The 20,099-nt window shown below is 33.5% G+C and overlaps 1 protein-coding gene across 1 annotated transcript in view; it reads left to right on the plus strand.

The window, feature by feature from the left end:
• The window catches only part of LOC143202118 (glypican-6), a 244,918-nt gene that overhangs the window by 222,766 nt on the left and 2,053 nt on the right, over positions 1-20,099 (plus strand). Inside the window, exon 5 of the mRNA XM_076413404.1 lies at positions 1,885-2,213. Coding sequence (XP_076269519.1) covers positions 1,885-2,213 — 329 coding nt within the window. The remainder of the gene's footprint in view (positions 1-1,884; positions 2,214-20,099) is intronic.

Here is a 20,099-nt window from a genome sequence, read left to right on the forward strand (position 1 = left end):
TTAAAATTAAATTACGAACAAAACAAATCTCATTTGTTGCTCGGCACCGACTTCAAAGTGTTTATTCAAAATTATTTATATTTATTTCAAAATTATATGCACTTTAGTTTTACGATGTATGAATTAAATCTTTTAGTACAGTTGGATTTGTTAATCAATGACTTAAAAGTAAATTAAAGACATAAAAAGAAATAATCTTCGTAAATATTTCAAAATGATTATTTATTTCTTAGAACGACTTAGAAAGACTTTTGATTATCCTACGGAATAATTTCAGTTAAATTCTTGACACGATTTTGCAACAATTCCCAAAAATCGTGATAGATATTAATCTTAAGTGTGCCATTTGTATCTGAATCAGTCTAAGAAGAATAATTATACTCTTAAAGAACTTAATGTGTGGGTCCAAGTCGAATTCGTCTTGCAATGGTCACGCTAAGCTTCCATTTGAATTTACTTTAATTATCAATGATCTTAAATTAGCATTTGATGTTATTTAACGTTTCTAATTTCTTTAGATTATCATCAAATCTTACTAAAACATCAATATCGAAATCTAACAGTTGATTTTAATAAATCATGTTGATGGAAGGTAATTACATCGTAGGCAATTATCGTAGTAAATCCACTTTTCATCGCCAGTCGCAATATAGTACAGAAAACTCTTATATTTTGCCCGACAAGCACTAAATCCACGATGTAGAAACACTTCGAAATTGCATTTTCAGTCAATTTGTGTGGTAGCCATTTTTGTCCCTTTTGGATATTTCTCATCGCATGTAAATCGTTTGGAAACAGTTAATTTATCAACTACTAATCTATCTGAAAATGTTTTGACAGCTTAAGTTGGGTTTTCGAAGTTCCACAGTTGATCGTCTTCGAACATTTTTGGTCTTCAGACCGTTCTTTGTTATTGGTATCAAAATCTCTATTTTTTAAGTAATTGAAACCATAACCCATTGACATATGATAGAGCTGCCTCGCCAGAAGTTTCTAAAAATGTTTGGTAGAGTTCGACAGAAGATTCTTTGAAATCAGACAACAAAAGACTCAAAAATGTAAGGCTGCCATGAGTAGCGTCTGTGTACGCTGAATATCTGAGTAATACTAAATGGAAAATTGTTATTTTATGTAAATAGATGTCAAAATCATGGGATTCAGCAGTTAGATTAGGTTGTTTACATATTTACATTTTGTTCACATGGATATTTTGCATTTTCGCCAATAATAAAACATACAAGCACCTAATAATTATAAATTACATCAGTTTTCCTTAATAGTGTGTAGCCTTGCGATGTCTGAAACTATAATCGTTCCAATAAAATAGCCACTGGACGTCATCAAAATTTATAATGCAACGTTGCCGCATCAAATTGAAAATTTCGTTTATTCCCTGACAGCAAAATAATGATGTAAATAAAATAAAATAGCGTTATAAAAATAATGTATTTTAATATTATAGTACATCTAATTCATATTTATTGAAGGACTTAAATTACTTACACAATAGTTTGTAGGTTAGAGTTGTTTTATTATATTTACATTGACATTTGACAAGGCTGTCGACCAGTACTAGCACAAATCGAATTTTATAAACCGATTTGGTCACATGTTGGGACGCATCAGACTTTGGTAATTTGGTCTCTTTTTAACTAGAGTAATGATTAGTAAAATGAAAAAGAAAAATGCACCGAGTTTGAAAGGGATTTTACGTTCTTATAAAATGAATTGATGGCAATATGTTCAACGGTGTTGATTGTGTTGATATTATTGGAAGTACATTGAATCTGCATTCGTATTAGAACCTTAAAATTCATATAATTTTTCGAGAGGCAAACAAAACGAGATCACAGAACTTATTTTAATCTAATTTTCTCTTTGTAGATGCTATTGATAAAGTAGCAGACCGATTGCTCGGACCTTATAACATCGAATCTGTCGTGGAACCGTTGAATATCAAGATATCGGAGGCCATCATGAACTTCCAAGAAAACGGCAAGGAGGTGTCCCAGAAGATCTACTCCAAGTGCGGCAAACCGGACCTGATCCGAGCCACAAGGAACGCTGAATTCGACAATCAACCCGAGGATAATCCCAATTTGGAGATACAGGAAGACACGTTAAAAATGGACACCCCTAAGAAGAAGCATAAGAAAGTCGAGAAACCGGAAACAGGCACCAGTTTGGATAAACTCATAACTGAAATTAAATCGGTAAGTTTCCGTCTAGTTTATCAGTTACGTAGTATTTAATGGTAGAAAACACTAACACTGTTTTTGGCTGCACCTAATTTCCATTATACTATACACATCTATTGTAGTAATTGTTTAGCATTTAAAACTATTTGGAAAGCATCAGGGAGTGCTAACTGTAATTTTTAATACCATTTTGGGTGTATATCTCTCAGAGAGTAAAGGTAAGACAAAATAAAATAGTGTCGGTTAGATGCTGTGACCGTTATTTATTGACGTTATAAAAAATTGGATAAAATACAAATAGATAAAAAGGCAGCGGTGGAGTGTTAACTGAAGAGACGCTTGAGCAGTCGAGGCTAGTCTAAACTGAATGGTGGTCGGTGATTGAATGAATCAAACTACCGCTCAATAATATCCCAGATCAATACCTTACGTGTGAGCATAAAATTTAAATTTCTTAAATAAAATTTCTTGGTATTTTTGTAGGCTACTATTGTACTCAAGTTCGTTAAACCATAATTTGAATACCATTTTCTAGTTTCATCATTTTATAATAATTATAAATCATAGAAATAAAAACATAATCAAACCTTGAGTTGCACAGAATTTTCAATAGTACAGCTAACAACTAATAAATGTAAGCTTTTAATGTATCTTAGTCTAATTTAGTAACTGATGATCAAGCAGTGTTATTTAAAAAAAAACACTAAAAGTAGAAATTTTTACATTTCTTGAGGCATCTTAAAATTGTTCAATTAGCTGTGTGCAGCTGCCATGTTGTAAAGTAATGGAAAGGGAGATATGTTCTTGATGAATATTATCTCAATTCACATATTAATCCAACATATAGGATAGAACCTTTGGGATGATAAGGCTACAAGAATTAAATATTTTTAGTACAACATGGACATCTTTTAAATGAATCTGAGTGGAGGGCCAATGATTACAGTCACTACTAGCCGACGCTAACTTCTGACATCTAATTATGTTTTCATTAGCTGTATGCGAGTTTTGTCCAATTCACTTGAAATCTAACTCGATGTCCACCAAGATGTTTCTCCACTACTTTTCACCATAGTAATGGACTAAATGACGGGAAAAGTTTTTAAAATCGGATATGGCATTCAGTATGATAAGTTGTATTGCAAAGCCTTATGAGAATAAATGAAGAAAAGATTGACAAATATTGCTAAGTGACGGATCAACGGAATTCAGTTGAAACAATTGCCATAATTCTTGTTTACTCAGGATCTAGTAAATTCTTGGAGTCGGTAATATAGGAGAAGATAATGTCATCTGCTCCTGAAGTATTAAGCCGAATGAGCCAAGCTGCAGGAGCTTTTGTTTTCTAAGGTGGTGCTTCCAGTCGCACTGGAGGAAATATTACTATCAGACTAAAATGCATCTCTTTCGACCCTTTTTTATTGCAATATCTTGTCTTGTTTGATTTTTTCAAATGCTTAATGTCTGAACGTGCCTGTCAAATAAAATGTGAACGAATTCCTCTCAGAGTTTTCTGGCGAAGTCAACTTTTTGCGTCGATGTCGGAGCTAGCAGTTTCAAAATAAGAGACATGGATCCAGATAATAAAAAACGATTTGAAAAGTAGAAGACTAGCATTACCCAAGGCCAGAACGGTTGTGGCCGATCGCCAACAGTAGTGAGATTTGAAATCCTGTGGCACCAACTGCAGAGTATTTCTTGAATACATTCATCATGTGTCAACTATTGATAAAGCAATATCATAACTTCTATAATATAAATATTTGGTTTTGATATCGATATTGAAAACAATGATAGTACTTAACTACTTTATCGGTATAAATTTATCAAAATAGATCGATTTTTGATAATACCATTTTTCGAATAAAAAAATCGCAAATTAATATGAAAGTTTACTGTCTGTTCGTTTAATGAAAATATTTTCCATGAAAAAAATATTCGAAATTGGAGAAGAGTAAAAAGTCATAGCAAGCTAAATCTGGTGGATAATCCGAATTTGTCTTGCCTTTTTAGAGGTAATTCACAGGCCAAATTTAATGTCTGTCTCCTTTCCAATCCTGTCGACTGACACGTAATCATAAGAATCATAGTCCATCCTAAAATCCTTCACATATTTCTGTAAATTAAATTATCATTCTAATGTATCGTAACCACATTTTAGTGATAACGTTTGGACGCTTTTATTTTTGAAAGAGCATATTCACTTAACATATTTACAATTTATACACAATTTTGGCGTTATAACTATATAGCGTGCCATAGCCTTTACAGTTCTTTTTTTGACAAAGAACATAACCACAGTTTGTTCCATTGTCAAAAATTAATCCCATTAAATGATCCCCAAACAAAGAATAAATTAACAAATTGACAGGAAAGTTTAATTATATTCCTATGAAAGATCTTTTTAGAGATCCTTAATATAATCTTAATTATAAATTAATCTATTACTGCTTCTCCTTTATACTTTGATCAATTATCAAAACGGAGGAAAATACGAGAAAATAGGCGATAAATACATTAGTATATATTTCCCAAATTAAAATAAAATAAACTACTTAAGCTAAAGTTACGAGCAATGCTACACAAGTTTGTTAGTTTGGTTCTCTCCAATATTCTTCTTATTTCTTGTGCATTACTAGTTAGCGTTGCATTGCAACTTGTATTGCTTCCACGTTGATGCTTCTTTTACATTTTACGGCGAAATCGAGGATAACTTCGTGGATCCATTTTCGAGTCACTCGTGGAGTTCTTCGTTGGTTACGTAGTTATGAACATTGGTAATGAACCGAAAGGCATTATTTTGGCAGCGTTGGATTTCTAGTCAGTTTGATGTCATCATGCAACCCCATAAGTTGTTTAATTTTCAGTCTAATTTTTAAGTGATATTTCATTTTTCTGCAGAGGTATGATCATAATGGCTCAATCATATCTTTAGCATTTGTTCCAAGCAATGCTTTGTTTTTGTTGGGATATTGGCTGTGTAGAGCTGAGGTAAAAGTGTAAAAAATAAATTTTCTTTCGAAAATATACGACTACAGCAATTGACAATTAATTTGCAATAACAATTTCCTCATCTAATGGATTAATCCTAAATTCCATGTCCAGGGATATTGCAGGGCAGTGTTGATTGCTGTTGATAACATGAATTTAATCACTGCAATAAATGCAATGCAATTGAACATTTCACTTATATATATTTACCAAGTGATAATTTGAAAATCTTCTGAAACTGAATTCGTGTTTTGCAAGCCATTCCTTAATTATAGCCTTGTTGGAATCATTCATTCTCTCAAAATTCTTTAACATCTGATTTTCAAATCAGAGCAAAGACATGCTATGGTTCATTTCTCCATGGCAGTCGCCCCTGGCCTTAAAGGAAAACACTAGCTCCACTCCATAAATAAAACTACTCGTATTTCAAACATGAAGAACAATATATCTGCACAATGTAATACAACAATATACCTTTTTTTCTCAACTTTTGTTGTGTTTACCTTGGGTCTTGCCATGAGTGGCAGAATGTTCGATTTTGAAATAATCATGTCCCTTCTAGATACACGATCCACGTTCCATTAGACCTCTTCGTGGGTTATCTTTACAACATGTAAATTATGCGTTTCCTAATAGAGTATGAAAAGATAACTCCCGTCAAAAGATACTTTCCAGACTAGCAGTTTTCTCTGAAATAATTGTTGGAAAAAATGAATCCATGTTTTTATGCATTTTATAAATTTGATTTCTTTATTAATTTTGTATAGACTATATAAGATCAAGATTTTATGTAACAATAATTATAGTGGCAATGTGTGTTGGAAATAAACACATAATTTTCATAAGTAAAAGTCACTTTAGAAACCATTGATTGATTTTGAAAGAACTACAAGCCACAATTTATTAACGTCTTTTTCATAAATAAAGCGACGTTTCGCAACTGTTACCTTTTCCACACCGACAGAGGATTTTTATAGGAGATAAGGTGTTAAAAGCGTTCATAAAACAAACAGAAACCGAGGGACCTTTTTGAAAAAATTTCGAGCTAATGTCGGCAAGTCTGTTCTGTATTTCTCATCGTCCGGTGTTTTTTCTTGATTATTTAAACAACTCGGCGGCAGGAGGAGGAATTAAGCGGTGCCGCATCCTCCTTCACGTGATAAAAATGTTTGCATTATTATCGGCAAAACTGAAATTCGGTGTTTGTACTGGGCCGCTTAAAAGTTTTAGAATAAATACAAGTGGAATATTTTTTTTATTTAACCACTTAACATACGAAAATTGTATTATATGAATGATTGACTTGAATGAACACCCTATAAATGAACATTGCTTTTTCTTTTTTATTCGCTTGAATGCTAAGGGTTACCAATTTAACTAATGGACCATAAATATATCGCTTCAAAAAGTAATCTTATATACCAGAACTTATATACTCTAAAATCTATTATATAGTCTATTCAAAGTTTTTTTAATACTGCGTCGTGGATATTTGTGACGTGGAAACATTACAATGTTGACTTTTAATCAACTGAATTTTAGTTCAGTTTGGTTTTGACATACAAGAAAATTCTAATCTAAATAAAATAATTGAACAAAAATGTTACCAAATATAATTTATTTTAACATTACATCTAATTCAAATATTATCAAAGGACTTCAAACTACAATTAAGAACACAGGTATAATAGTTTGTAGGTTAGATTTGTTTGGTTTACATTAAATTCTTCCACACTATTCATGGGGTAGAGTTTCTAGGCGCGTTTTTTTATGTAGTGTTATCCCCCTGGAGGCCTAATCCACCTAATTAACAATTGTGTATCTGAGAAACGTATTTTAGTTTCATTCGAGAGCATATTTACTTTTTACGCTTAGTTCTTGCTTCCTTCGATGGTGTGTTTACTTGGCAAGTCATCTTGATATCACTATATTTTTATTTCTTCTGCTACTACCTATGTACACCATTCTTGATAAAATTATTCACTGAGTTCTGTCTAATGCATTTACCATATCTACAAAACAGTTAGTATTCATTCTCTCCTCATACGTTCTAACCTAATGCTTATGTTTAATTTTGAACAATTACAATCATATCTGTGCACACAAATCTTTCACGCCCTACAATACCATTTTCTAGAGTTATATTCAATTAATTATGTGCATACCTTTATTTGTTTCCACTCTTATCACTCTGTCTCAGGAATTTCCAGCATTGCACAGCATTATCATATGTCTTGAAAGTTTCCTTCAGTCACTTTCACTTTACGACTCATTGTCCACTTAAATCACTATACTGTTAATTTCTAATCTGTCTAAAATATATTGACGATTCCACCATTTATCAATTTCTTCCTTAGTATATCTTATCGAGTTCATCCAAACCGAAGGTCTTATGGTTGATCTATTGATCTGATGAGTCTATTCTCTTCCTTCCACATATCCAAACAGTTTTTGATGGGATATCCTTCTCAATCCGCAATATATCTGCAATTAACTATTAATAAATATAATGACCAACAAAACCCAATTGAATGCTATTGTAACTTTTACATTTTTCCATCAATTTTTATTGTCTTTACACTTTTTTTGTAACTGTCTTGCCAAGTTATTTTATGCCTTTAATAGAATTATTTTTAAGATAATGTCTAGTATTTCCCTTAAACCTCTCTGAAGGTTATCTTTACACCATTTAAACCCTATGCCCTGTAAGAGTGTATGAAAGGATGTCTTATATCCCTCGAAAAGCTGTATGTCCCTAATTATTTTATGTATACGTTCTAAAGAGACAATTTTCTCTAAAATAATTTTATTAAATTATGTTTATATCGATGAAATAGTTTGTGTACTTGTAGTTCTTATACATTTCGTATATTTGGTCTCGAATAGAGCCAATATCAAGATGGTCAAGATTCGTCACCCACTTTGTATGTAAAAGGGTTTTTTGTGTGAATCTAACGTATTATTCTTCATTTTGTTAACGATGTTATTCACAGTACCCACAGTAATATTTACCACGGCAGCAACCCGCTAAAAACATCTTAAATAAAATTGCTGTCAAAACAAGGCTCTTCGATTGATTACCAATGCCTATCGCTACGTAACTAACGAAGAACTGCACGATGACCTGGAAATCAAATGGATTTGCGAAGTTATCCAAGATTTCGCCTTGGAACACGAAAGAAGGTTACTAAATCATACTAACGTGGAAGCAATACAACTGCTGGACATCGCGCAGAATGTCAGGAGATTGAAGCGAACCAAACCATACGAAGTTATATAATGTATAGTATAAACTATAGCTATAAGTTATTATAATTTTATTATTGAGGAATACATATTGATGTATTTTCTCGCACTCATTTTGCTTGTTAATTAATCCAAGTACATAGGAAAAGTAGTAGTAAATTAATTGTAAATTAAGATTGTATCGAATAAAGATGTTATAAAAAAAAACTGTAGGGACTTCAGAATTATTTTCGTTAGTTAGGCAATTAGATAGCCATAGTTTTTGAGTTATATGATAAGGTGCATTACCTTGGGGAAAAATAATTATTTCTTCCATAAACCGAATCTGCTTTCACCTTTTTTTGGTATCCAGCTAGCCCAAGAACTTAATAATAATGTTTATAACTATATGTTACACATTAAAAGAAGAACCGGTCATTATAATGTCACAATAACATACATTTTGTATCAAAGTGAAATATATACGAATACGACCAAAAAGCGGCAGTTACTTTGTCGTATTAGACTAGCTGAACCAACGAATCATATCTTCTAAATTACGAATTTCCCATACAATCTGGCTAGCTACATTCGCAGTATCTTATTTTGTGAAAAATTGGACATACAAAAGCAAACGTTGGAAGTAAAAATACACAAAAGCTCCAAAATTATGTGACGGCTAATTATTCGAGGGTCATATATCTTCCGCTGTAAAAATGTTAATTTGTTTTATGGCAAATAATTTAATATTAATTATCAACACATGTTGTATCTAAATTAATATGCTTTAAATAAAGAGAAACAAACATGTGTATTGTACATATTGATTTAGGACCTTAAATTGTTTCTATTAGGTGGGAAAACAAGTTTATTATTTTTTTAACCGACTTCGAAAAAGGAGAATGTTCTATGTTCGGCTATGTTTTTTTTAATGTATATATCGCCGATTTCTTCGTCAATTATGGACCGATTTTTAAAATACTTTTTTTATTCGAAAAAGTACCCTGCCGAGGTGGTCCCATGGCACCAAGTCAGGATCTATTTGGGGGAAGAGGGGGAATTGGGGAAAACCTCAACTTTAAAATGCACGTACAAGGTTTTCACATATTTTTTGTCTAAAATAATCAGATATTTGTATATAATGTTATTGCTGAACTGATGTGACAAAATCGAAGTAGTCTAGTGTAAAAGTCATTCAGTTTGCTTTTTAAGCACTAACCATATTATACGAGAAGTCGTAGAAACGTTGTAGGCAACTGTTTCTGTGGTGTAATGGTTAGAACATTAAGCTCACACTTGGCGGTCGCGGGTCCGATTCCCAACAGGACAGCAACCCTTTTTGTTCTAGTGATTAAAATATTTGTCAAATCACCTAGACTAGGTAGCGGACCTCAGGGCCTGAAACGTTTCTTTTTTTCTATCATTGTTTCTTTATTCCTATTTTTACTTACACGGGCTGTACTTTTACTTGAGCTATCCATTGTAATACTTAATAAAATAACAGCGTAATTTATTTAGTAAATATCTAACACTAAAAAGAGAAAAATAAAACATTTTTAACAAAAAAAATCAACCGACTTCAAAAAATAAATAAGAAAGTCACTAAAAAGTAAAAAATAACCAAACTTAAAATTTTTAACACAAAAAAAAAGTTTTAAAATAAAACATGTTCATAAGAATCGTTGTAACAACCAAATAGAAATAAACAGAAACCTTATTTAACCTATCTGCTTCACGTATTTTATATTCTACTATATACAGACAGTTTAGCTTAATACCTAAACCTATTTATCTATCTACAATATTATTTTAACTACTACCAACTGATAAGTTTGAAGTCAGTGCCGAGCAACAATTTAGATTTGTTTTGTTCGTAGTTTATTTTTGTGTATATGTCACAAAATTATGTTAATATGTTTCTATTGTTTAGACTCGGTTTGTTCGATTGTCAGTTTGAAGTCGGTTCTGTCAGCAACGTAACGTTCGAATACTGACAATTTTGCATCAGTATAAAAACTGCTGATACATTGAATAAAATACATAGTATTAATTTCTCCGAATAAAGCTACAAAGAATGATTAAATCTTATTTGTAACACCGTATATTATATGACAACAATTTTGGGTAATTTTGTTTACATTAAAATAACTTTTTTTAATGTATTTATTAATATTAGTATATATATTTATTTATTATAAAAAGGAATCTCGAGTGTTGATAAAATATTGCTTTTTGAAGGGAAAAAATACAGTCCAACTGATGAAAAAACTTGGCTTGATTACAAGTTTCCGGACGCTGTCCCAGGAAAATCAACCAACAAGGATTGGTATGCTAAGTTTAAACGTGGTGAAATGAGCACCGAAGACGGTGAACGCAGTGGACGCCCAAAAGAAGTTGTTACCGATGATAACATTTAAAAAATCCACAAAATGATTTTGAATGACCGTAAGTTGAAATTGAATGAAACAAACACTTTAAAGATATCAACCGAACGTGTACATCATATCATTCACGAATATTTGGGTATGAGAAAGCTCTGTGCAAAGAGAATACCGCGCGAGCTCACTTTTGACCAAAAACAACGACAAGTTGATGATTCGGAGCACTGTTTGAAGATGATCAAGCCTAATAAACCCGAGTTTTTGCATCGATATGTGACAATAGATGAAACATGGCTCCATCATTTCACTCCGAAGTCCAATCGACAGTCATCTGAAAGTACTGCACACGATGAACCCGCTCCAAAGCGTGGGAAAACGCAACAGTCGGCTGGCAAGGTTATGGCGTCTGTATATTGGGATGCACATGGAATAATTTTCATTAACTACCTTGAAAAAGGAAGGACCATCAACAGCGACTATTACATAGCATTATTGGATCGTTTGTAGGACGAAATCACCGAAAAACGGCCGCATTTGAAGGCAAAGAAACTGCTGCTTCACCAAGACCATAACAAGGCAAAAATCTTTGAATTAGCCTTCGAATATACTATATTATATATATAGTATTCTCCAGATCTGGCCCCAGCGACTATTTCCTGTTCTCAGATCTCAAAATAATACTCGCTGGGAAGAAATTTTCGTCGAATGAAGGTGTTATCGTCGAAACTGAGACCTATTTTTTTGAAGCAAAGAACAAATCGTACTACTAAAATGGTATCCAAAAGTTGGACGGTCGCTCTAATCAGTGTATCACCCTTGAAGGAAATTATGTTGAATAAAAAAAACTAATTTTGCCAAAAAAGTATGTTTTACTATGGTAGACCGGGGACTTTTCAATTGACTTATTATAAGCATTGGTGCAACTCGAATTGCTTCAACTTAGTGTAACCTCATATTTGCACCTTATAAGTCCAAATAAGCTTTATTTATGGACTGGCAAATCACCTAACCAATACCGTTGTTTAATTTTTCAGTAAGTTCTACTCAGGATTTTGACAGATTTCGAACTAGCCTCTAGTCCATTTGTTAATCTTTTTTACTACGATTTTCTACTAGATTTTCTATAACTATGCACAGATATATTATTTTCCTAATATACAAGTCCTGTTTATTTTGTTATTGGGATTATCAAAAATATAAAGCAGTTGTAAGATTGGCCCTTGAACCCCAAGCGACACCAGCCTACAGAGCTAAAGCCGCATTAGATTTGAATAATGACAATGTGCGAAACTCTATATTTTCTTCGAAAATATACGAAATATTTTCAAAAATGTATCAATTCACAACTATTTACTCATTTTGTGGGACAGTCCCAAATACCATACCTGGTCAAAACATTTTTAATCACTTAGTCGATTGAGTTCTGCTTCTGTAAGATCCGATTTGTCCTGCCGGTTTGTTAAGTGTTTCTAGTATAATTATTTATGCATGCTTCAATCACAAGCAGACATTAAACATTTATTTCAACATGAAGATAACTTCGGTGAAATATCATCAATTCCAGAATCATATTTATTATTCAGATCCAAACCTTTGCGAGTTGCTTTCCATAATAATCTTAACTGGCCATTATGTTTTGTGAAGTAAATCGTTTGATACGAATCTATTAAATTTTCTTTTGTATTAGAGCGTCTCTGGTTCTGTACCATACTCTTTTAATTGTTCTCCTTTCTTTTATCATATCCCTAATTTTGAAGAGGAAGGATTATTTCTGGATCTCTCTGGAGTAACTTTGTTAGAAGTGTTTATTGCTAAAGATAATATATAGTCGAGTCTTACACTGAATACTGAATTTGTCCCAATTAGTATACTTATTAGTGTGAAAATGAGTATATTTTGTTCTTCTTTTTCAGAATTGTCGCTCTCAGTTTTTTTTTGTTTATTATTCATTATTATTTGCGAATTTTTCCCAATAACAATTTTAAATTATGCCTATATTGTGTCACTGCATGTTGCAATCACTTGAACTAAGATGCTGTCGACTTGCTCCGTTGTACCTTGGAAAGAAAATCGACGACCAACTAGCTGTTTCCCTATGGATTAATATGTATCTGATGAACCAGCAACGCCCACTACCTTTGCATATCGTTCGTTCAATCTGTACAGGCCATTGGAATCGATGGTCGAAATATAGGGCAAGATATATGATCTTCTGCAGCCAGAGGATGGGGACTGTTTCAATTATCAGCTTGGAGATCTAGATGCATCACTTCCGGTAAAAACGATTATTTGGGTTTGGTTTTGATTGACCTGCAACCTCCAGAATCTGGTCCATATAGCTGAAGCTTCAGCTAGTTCCCAGCAGCTTCGTCTTATTCCTCAACGGGAGATCAGTTATATAAAGATTTAAGGAGGTCGAGGCTAAAGGAACTCCGCCTCTGATTCTGTCTTGGTCGATAATCTTTCCTTAATCTCCACCTATTTTTCAAGTTGAAGTTGATTGACGCAACTCAATCAGGGGGTATTCTCAGTTTAATTGCTTATAAGTTATAGTAGACTAGTCGTGTCAGTAGACTTGTCAGACTTTATGGAAAGCTTTGGTATGGCCCAGGAATACCTCACCGATGTTCCTGTTGGCCTGTAACATATGGTGAATATATGTTGCCAGTCTAACTGCTTATTGCATAGAGAAATGTTTGGATCTGAAACGAACCTGATTGTTTGTAGAATATGTTGATCCTTGAAAGCAAGTCTGTCGTTTATTGTGGAGATATTTAAGCCACGTGGCAATGATTAGATGCTTTTTGTGAAATAATTCATTAATTATTTTGACCAAACTAAATGACTAATATTTTTTTTGAAATATGGATATTTTTCGGTATCCATACCGTGTATAACCACCCACTGTTAACAAAACTGAAGTACGGTCAGATACTAATTCCATAGAGTAACAGAGATACAAGATTTTTAACATTATCAACCATTTTTTAATGACAACCAAAAACCTCTTAGATGGAAAACAATTCTGCATTTCTTTACTATCTCTGCCTCCGGGTACACAACACTAACTAGGTCAAAAATTCACCTTACTTATTGTTCTACCGACTTATGTATACCAATGAGTTAATCATTTAATCTCTAAACGTTATCAAAATCTAAACGCACTATTCCTTACGCCAAGCTTACTGGAAATGGCGCTAAAAATACTAAACTTTTTTTTTTCATTTACTAGGATGACCAGCTAGAACCAAATGGTCTTCGGCTGATGTCGCTTCAGGTTCGGTATATGATTGTTTTGCGGGCGACAGAGACCCTGGATTACGACTGGGACTGTCGTAGTTTGTTTACTACAGGGATTTGTGGACGGGTAGAGATTTTATTAAGATGTTATCATGTTCTAAGGTTCCTATGGAGAACCTCACACTGAGCATGTTTATGAAATTTTTCACAAACGGGATACCTGATTCGAGGTGTGTATTGACGTTCCTCATAAACCATGGGGCTCTGAGTAACGCACGGACTTTTTTGTATTGGAACACTTGGAGTAGTCTCTCCGTGACATACCTGTACCACACCTGTGCTCCATTGAGGTAGATTGGACGCATTTTATACACAGTCGCTTTTTGTGAGATTAGGAGTTTGCTTTTTCTGCAGAATAGAGGAAATAACAGGCTGTACACGCCATTTCCTTTGCAAATGGCGTGCTGAATTTGGGCAGGCCATTGGAATCTGCGGTCGAACTGGAGATCAAGGTATGAAACTTTCTGGAGCCATGGGATAGGGACTTGGAGGCGATAGACGCGAAACGCCTTCTTGCGGTGGAAAGAATAGCCTGAGTTTTGCTCGGGTTAATCAAGGCGCCAGAATTTGCACCACGCTATCGTTTGGTTCAGTTGTACTTGGAGTCTATTGCGTATTACATCGGGACAGTAACCGATTGTGAAGAAAGCAGTATCATCTGCATAAAATGCTGTCTGGGAAAGTTTGTGGAGCGGGAAATCAGCCATATAAAGGTTGAATAGGGCTGGGGCTAATGGAGCGCCTTGCGGACCTACCATCTAAGTATGAATCTATCTAGGGATATTAGATCATTCGGTAGATCACCTAGTTGTTTTGCTTTATATATTAGACCATGGTGCCATACTTGGTCGAAACTTTTGGAGACATCTAAGAAGATGGCTCCTGTTTTTCGACCTTTTATCATTGCCTAGTGGATAGTTGCTGCGACGCGGGCAGCTTAATGGAGAAATAACTAAACTATAAACAAACCATACAAAACGAAGTGAGCCAGGTCCCGTCGGGACTCTTAACATAGCGATTAAAGCAAGTAATAAGTTAAAAGTAGCAACATCTAGATGTTGGACTTCGCGACGTCTATTCCCCAAAATGTCCTATAAAGTCCTTAAGCCTGCATTGCTCTATGACAATTCGCAAAAATCGATTGTTGAGGTACCTTTCAGAGTAAAGGTATAGTGGATATCTACGTAAAAATAACATAAAAGTGAAAAAATATCGTGATATAAAGCAGATACCAAAACCGATTATATATTTAACCAACAGTGTAATTTAACTAAACAAATTCTCTTTTTTCGGAATAACTGTATAAGTAAACAGTCCCAAAATGTCTCCAGTAAATCTTTCGATCACCCAATTAGATCTCTTTAAGGAGCCCGAACTGTTAAAGAGATACTGGTATCGTTCCCTCATCCCAGGCCCCTCTACGCCACTTAGGACGAATTACTCTATCGATAAAAAAAAACGCCGCTAAAAATCAAACAAACACCGCAACAGTTGATTTATCCATTGTTTGTGTTCGTCCGTTGGAATAAGTCCCGATTCGAGCGGTACTGTTTACACGGGGTCCTAAAACAGATGGGCTCGAGCGTCAGAATAATCTATTTCAGACAAACACCGAAAAAGTAAACTGCGAGCTTATAAATGACCCTCGCTATTTGACATTTTAAACGTTTAATAAAAATGACGTTTCATCGGCTAAAACATTAAGTTAGTCATAAAGTATAAGATATAGGTCGACACTAGAAACGAAATAAATATTTAATAAATAAATAAATCATTAATAATAATTTTATTTGATTTTAATTATTGATATATGTCATATTTAGGTTATTGTGTCATTGTTTGTAATTAAATTAAATCTTTGTATCAGTTATTGTTAGCGTTGGGAACTATCGACTGAAAACAGTCGAAACAATCGATTGTCGCAAAACAGTCGATAGTCAAAAAACTAGAGACTGAAATTAGTCATTACTATTTTCAGTCAAATGCACGGTTCAACTGTTTTTTTTTAATTCGTGATGTCAGACAGATGTACGAATCCTTTCCTGTATAAATTGCGAGAAAGGAAAGGACGGAAATAATTGCTTGGGGCAGTTAATTTTATGTGGTTATATTTTCCAACGGTAGTATAAGACATAACACGGAGATGCATAAATTCGTTTACGAACCAACATTAAAAATGAGAAGAAAAAAATTATTACTGATTACTATTATAATAATTATACATAACATGTAATTTATAATTTAATTTTAAACGAAGTAGAATTACTTTTGTATTTGAATGTTCTGTGGATCTATAAAAAAGAACGGAATGTTTCTATGGAATGCAATAATACCCCAGAAATGTTTTATTTTAATGTGTTAATTGTCATTTTTAAATATTATACTATAATAAATATAGACAATACAATAAAACTTAAACAAAACCTAAAAACGAAAGATGTATAATAACCATAAATACTATATAAAAATCGAAACCTTTTTACCCTATTATATTAACAATCTTGAAAAATATCGTACCAAAATGCTATAATATTAATATACAATATATTGTTGTTTACAAGCAAACTACCAAAAAATCATAAAACTACATATATTACATATAAATCTATGTAAGCATAAATTGGGTACATTTTTGTCAAGCTCGCGGTTAGGACAACAGAACCATAATGTTAAAAATCAGTTAAATGAAACATGTAGAACCAAAAATAGTAACTAAAAGTACGACTGAAACAGTCGATAGTAAATAGTAACAAAGTCAGTCGGGCCGAAAATAGCGACAGAAAACAGTCAAGTAAAACAGTCACTAGTAAAAAGTAGTAAAATCAGTCGAACCACAAATAGCGACTGAAACAGTCGATAGTAAAAAGTAGTCAATTACTAAACAGTCGATAGTTCCCAACACTAATTATTATGTTAGAATTGTCAATACTGCTTTGTTTGACATTAGCAGACACATAGATGCGATTTTTCCAAGAGGCATTTGACCTCTTCGCGTCTATACATTAGAGGGCGCATCAAGCTTGAAATATTTATAGCGGAAAATAAAAAGAAAGGATTTTTAATTTATATTTTTAGTTAAATTAAATATTTTCGAAGCACATAACAATCCTAACAATTGTTATGATCAACACATAAATGTTTTATTCTTTAAGACATATAGTATTTCCAATAAGACAGCCAATGCACGTCACAGATGATGTTAAACATACATACATACTGCCAGATGCAGTTTATAAAAATGTAAAATTCAATTTAAACTTGGAACAGATTTTTGCTTCTCTTTTTACCCTAGTTAAAAAGGGATGAAATGGTGTCTGATACATCGAAACATGCAAGGGAACTGAATCAATCTATAAAATGCTTCAAAATGTTAGTAATAATAATAATTAGAGGTTATAAACTGGAGATATAACGCTAAGTAATTCAACACGAATCAGAAAATCCATCTCTACAATATACATGTAAAATTGCCCTTTGAAATCGTATTGACTTTTCTCATCCACTAAAACAAACAATTATTATTTTTCTGAGGATGTTCAAGTCGACGTTAAATAAATTTAGATATAGCACAAAACAAAGAATATCTACTAACATAACAGTAAAGTGTAACGATCAAAAACTACTTAATGTGTAAATATCTGTAATTATACTTTTTGGTTCCTATCATGTCAAAAATATGAAGTATGTTGGCTTCTAACATTTGTTTGTTTGGAAATAGTCTGTTATAATTTTCTTCTTCTTGGAAAAAAATATTATATTTGTAATTAGTTATAATTCTTTTTGGCATAACAACTTCTACTGATTCCGACATGGAACGGTTTTTAAAGTAAAGGTTTATGAACAAACACATGTATTGGTACACGATATTTTAATCCATTTATATGCCACCACCATAATAGGCCATATTATTGTTTAAATTACAATTAGGATTGGCATATTGGTTCAACAACCCTTCCACGTTTGTGGCCTATACTTATCCAGTGTGAAACGCAAAGAACTAACTCTCCAGTACTTGATGAAATACTTATAAGAGATTGCTTTAATTTTATCACTTTCTGGGCTAGAATGCATTATTTCCTTAAGTATCCTGCTTAAGGATTTAATACACTTCATTGAACATTCACATCTTGGAACACAACACTTTTGTTTCATTTTTACATTTAAATAAATTATTTTTACCGTAATTGTATAAGTATAACCCCCATAAAAACGTAAAGTAAGAGTAATTAATAATAATAAGAAACAATAATTGTCAGTTATTCCTGCGTTTATACCTTTAAGCATTTCCCAAAGAATTGGAAACATGCGCCAATTTTCATTCGAAAAAAAAGCTAAGTCCAATCCATCTGACTATAGGCCCATCAGCCTGATTAGTTCATTTTCCAAACTTGGCGAAAAAGCGACCTAATCCCGAACGAACGATTCTGTTTCCATGTCATACCACAGCAACAATCCACCAGGCATGAAGAAAAGGTCGAAAAACTGAAGCCATCTTTTTAGATGTTTCCAAAGCTTTCGATCAAGTTTGCCACGACGGTTTAATATTCAAAGCGAAACAATTTGGCGTACCGACTGATCTACTCTCCCTGATAAATTGATACTTGGACGGTAGGTCCTTTCAAGTGAGGATCGGTGAAGCAGTTTCCTCTCGAAAACAAATCTCCGCAGGAGTCCCGCAAAGTGCTCCCCTAGCCACTGCCCTGTTCCACCTTTACAACTTACTAATTCCAATTGAACCAGGCGATTGCGTGGTACAAATTCTGACGCCTGCAGATAAACCCGAACTAAAATCAGGCTATTCTGTTCCACCGCAAGGAGTTCCGCACCTAGGGCTTCCAAATCGATAAATTTTCTGTCCACTGGCTCCAGAAGGTATTATACCTCGGTCTTCGGTTCGACCGCAGGTTCGAATGGTCAGCCCAAATCCAGCACGATATCTGCAAAGGCAATGGCGCGTACAGTCTACTCTTCCCCCTCCTCTGCATAAGAAGTAAACTCCCAACCCCCATAAAGCTCAGCGTAGGGTTTTCCTTAGGCGCCTTAGAACACGACAACTTCTTGATAAAATCCCTACCCATCCACAAACCTCGGTAGATAACCAACTACCACAATCCCAGTCGTATCCAGGGTCTCTGTCGTCCGCAAAACATTTCACTATCCCGAACCCATTTGTTTCTAGCTGGTCATTCTGGAACAAAAAAGAAAACCTTTAATCTTCTGGTAACCAAGATCCACAGATTGAACATGGTTGCACCATAGCGTCCATTTCTCATTTTACGTCTTTATGTTTTTTTTTGGTCATATCTCATATTCAAGAAAATAATCATTTTTCTCTTGAAAAATCCTACGAAATATTGAACATAGCATAATAGTTTGCCACGTAATATTATAGCATTATTTATATTCGGTGTATACCGATGATAATCATTGGACATTACTTTTGTTGTTTGTTTTGAAGCACTCTGCTGCCAAAACCCAACAAATTCTTTTAAACGTGTTCAACGTGTTTTCGTTTCAACGATTTAAAAGTATTAATTTTGACGCCAATGTCAAGAAACGGTCTGAGGGACAAAAATATTTAAAAACCCTCAAAGAACTTTCAGGCAGCTTTAAAAGTTGATGACAATTAACTCTTTCCAAACGTTTACTTAAGTTGGAAATCATCCAATGGAGGCAAGGTTCGAAGTGATTGAAAATTTAATTTCGAACCATTTCAACATCATGGTTTCATTACTTGCTACAAAAAAAGAAAGTTAGTCCAGGAAAGCCATCCATATGGACACCGAAGCGGAATATTTACTGTAATAAATAAAATGGGGCATATTGTCGGATCAAGTGTAGTGTATTAAAAACTGCTACTGGAGATATCTACTGATGCCAAATAAACAAATTAAACTAATTATTGTATGTCTTTTCTAAATAAACACTTTTTTAATGTGCAAAAATTATCAGAATATATGCGAGCACATTACACTTAATCCCATGTTTTCTAGAAATAAACCAA

Source organism: Rhynchophorus ferrugineus, unplaced genomic scaffold, assembly GCF_030347505.1.
Source record: "Rhynchophorus ferrugineus isolate W39M unplaced genomic scaffold, kcgeb_rfMv2 rfM9, whole genome shotgun sequence".
Classification (NCBI taxonomy): Eukaryota; Metazoa; Arthropoda; class Insecta; order Coleoptera; family Curculionidae; genus Rhynchophorus; species Rhynchophorus ferrugineus.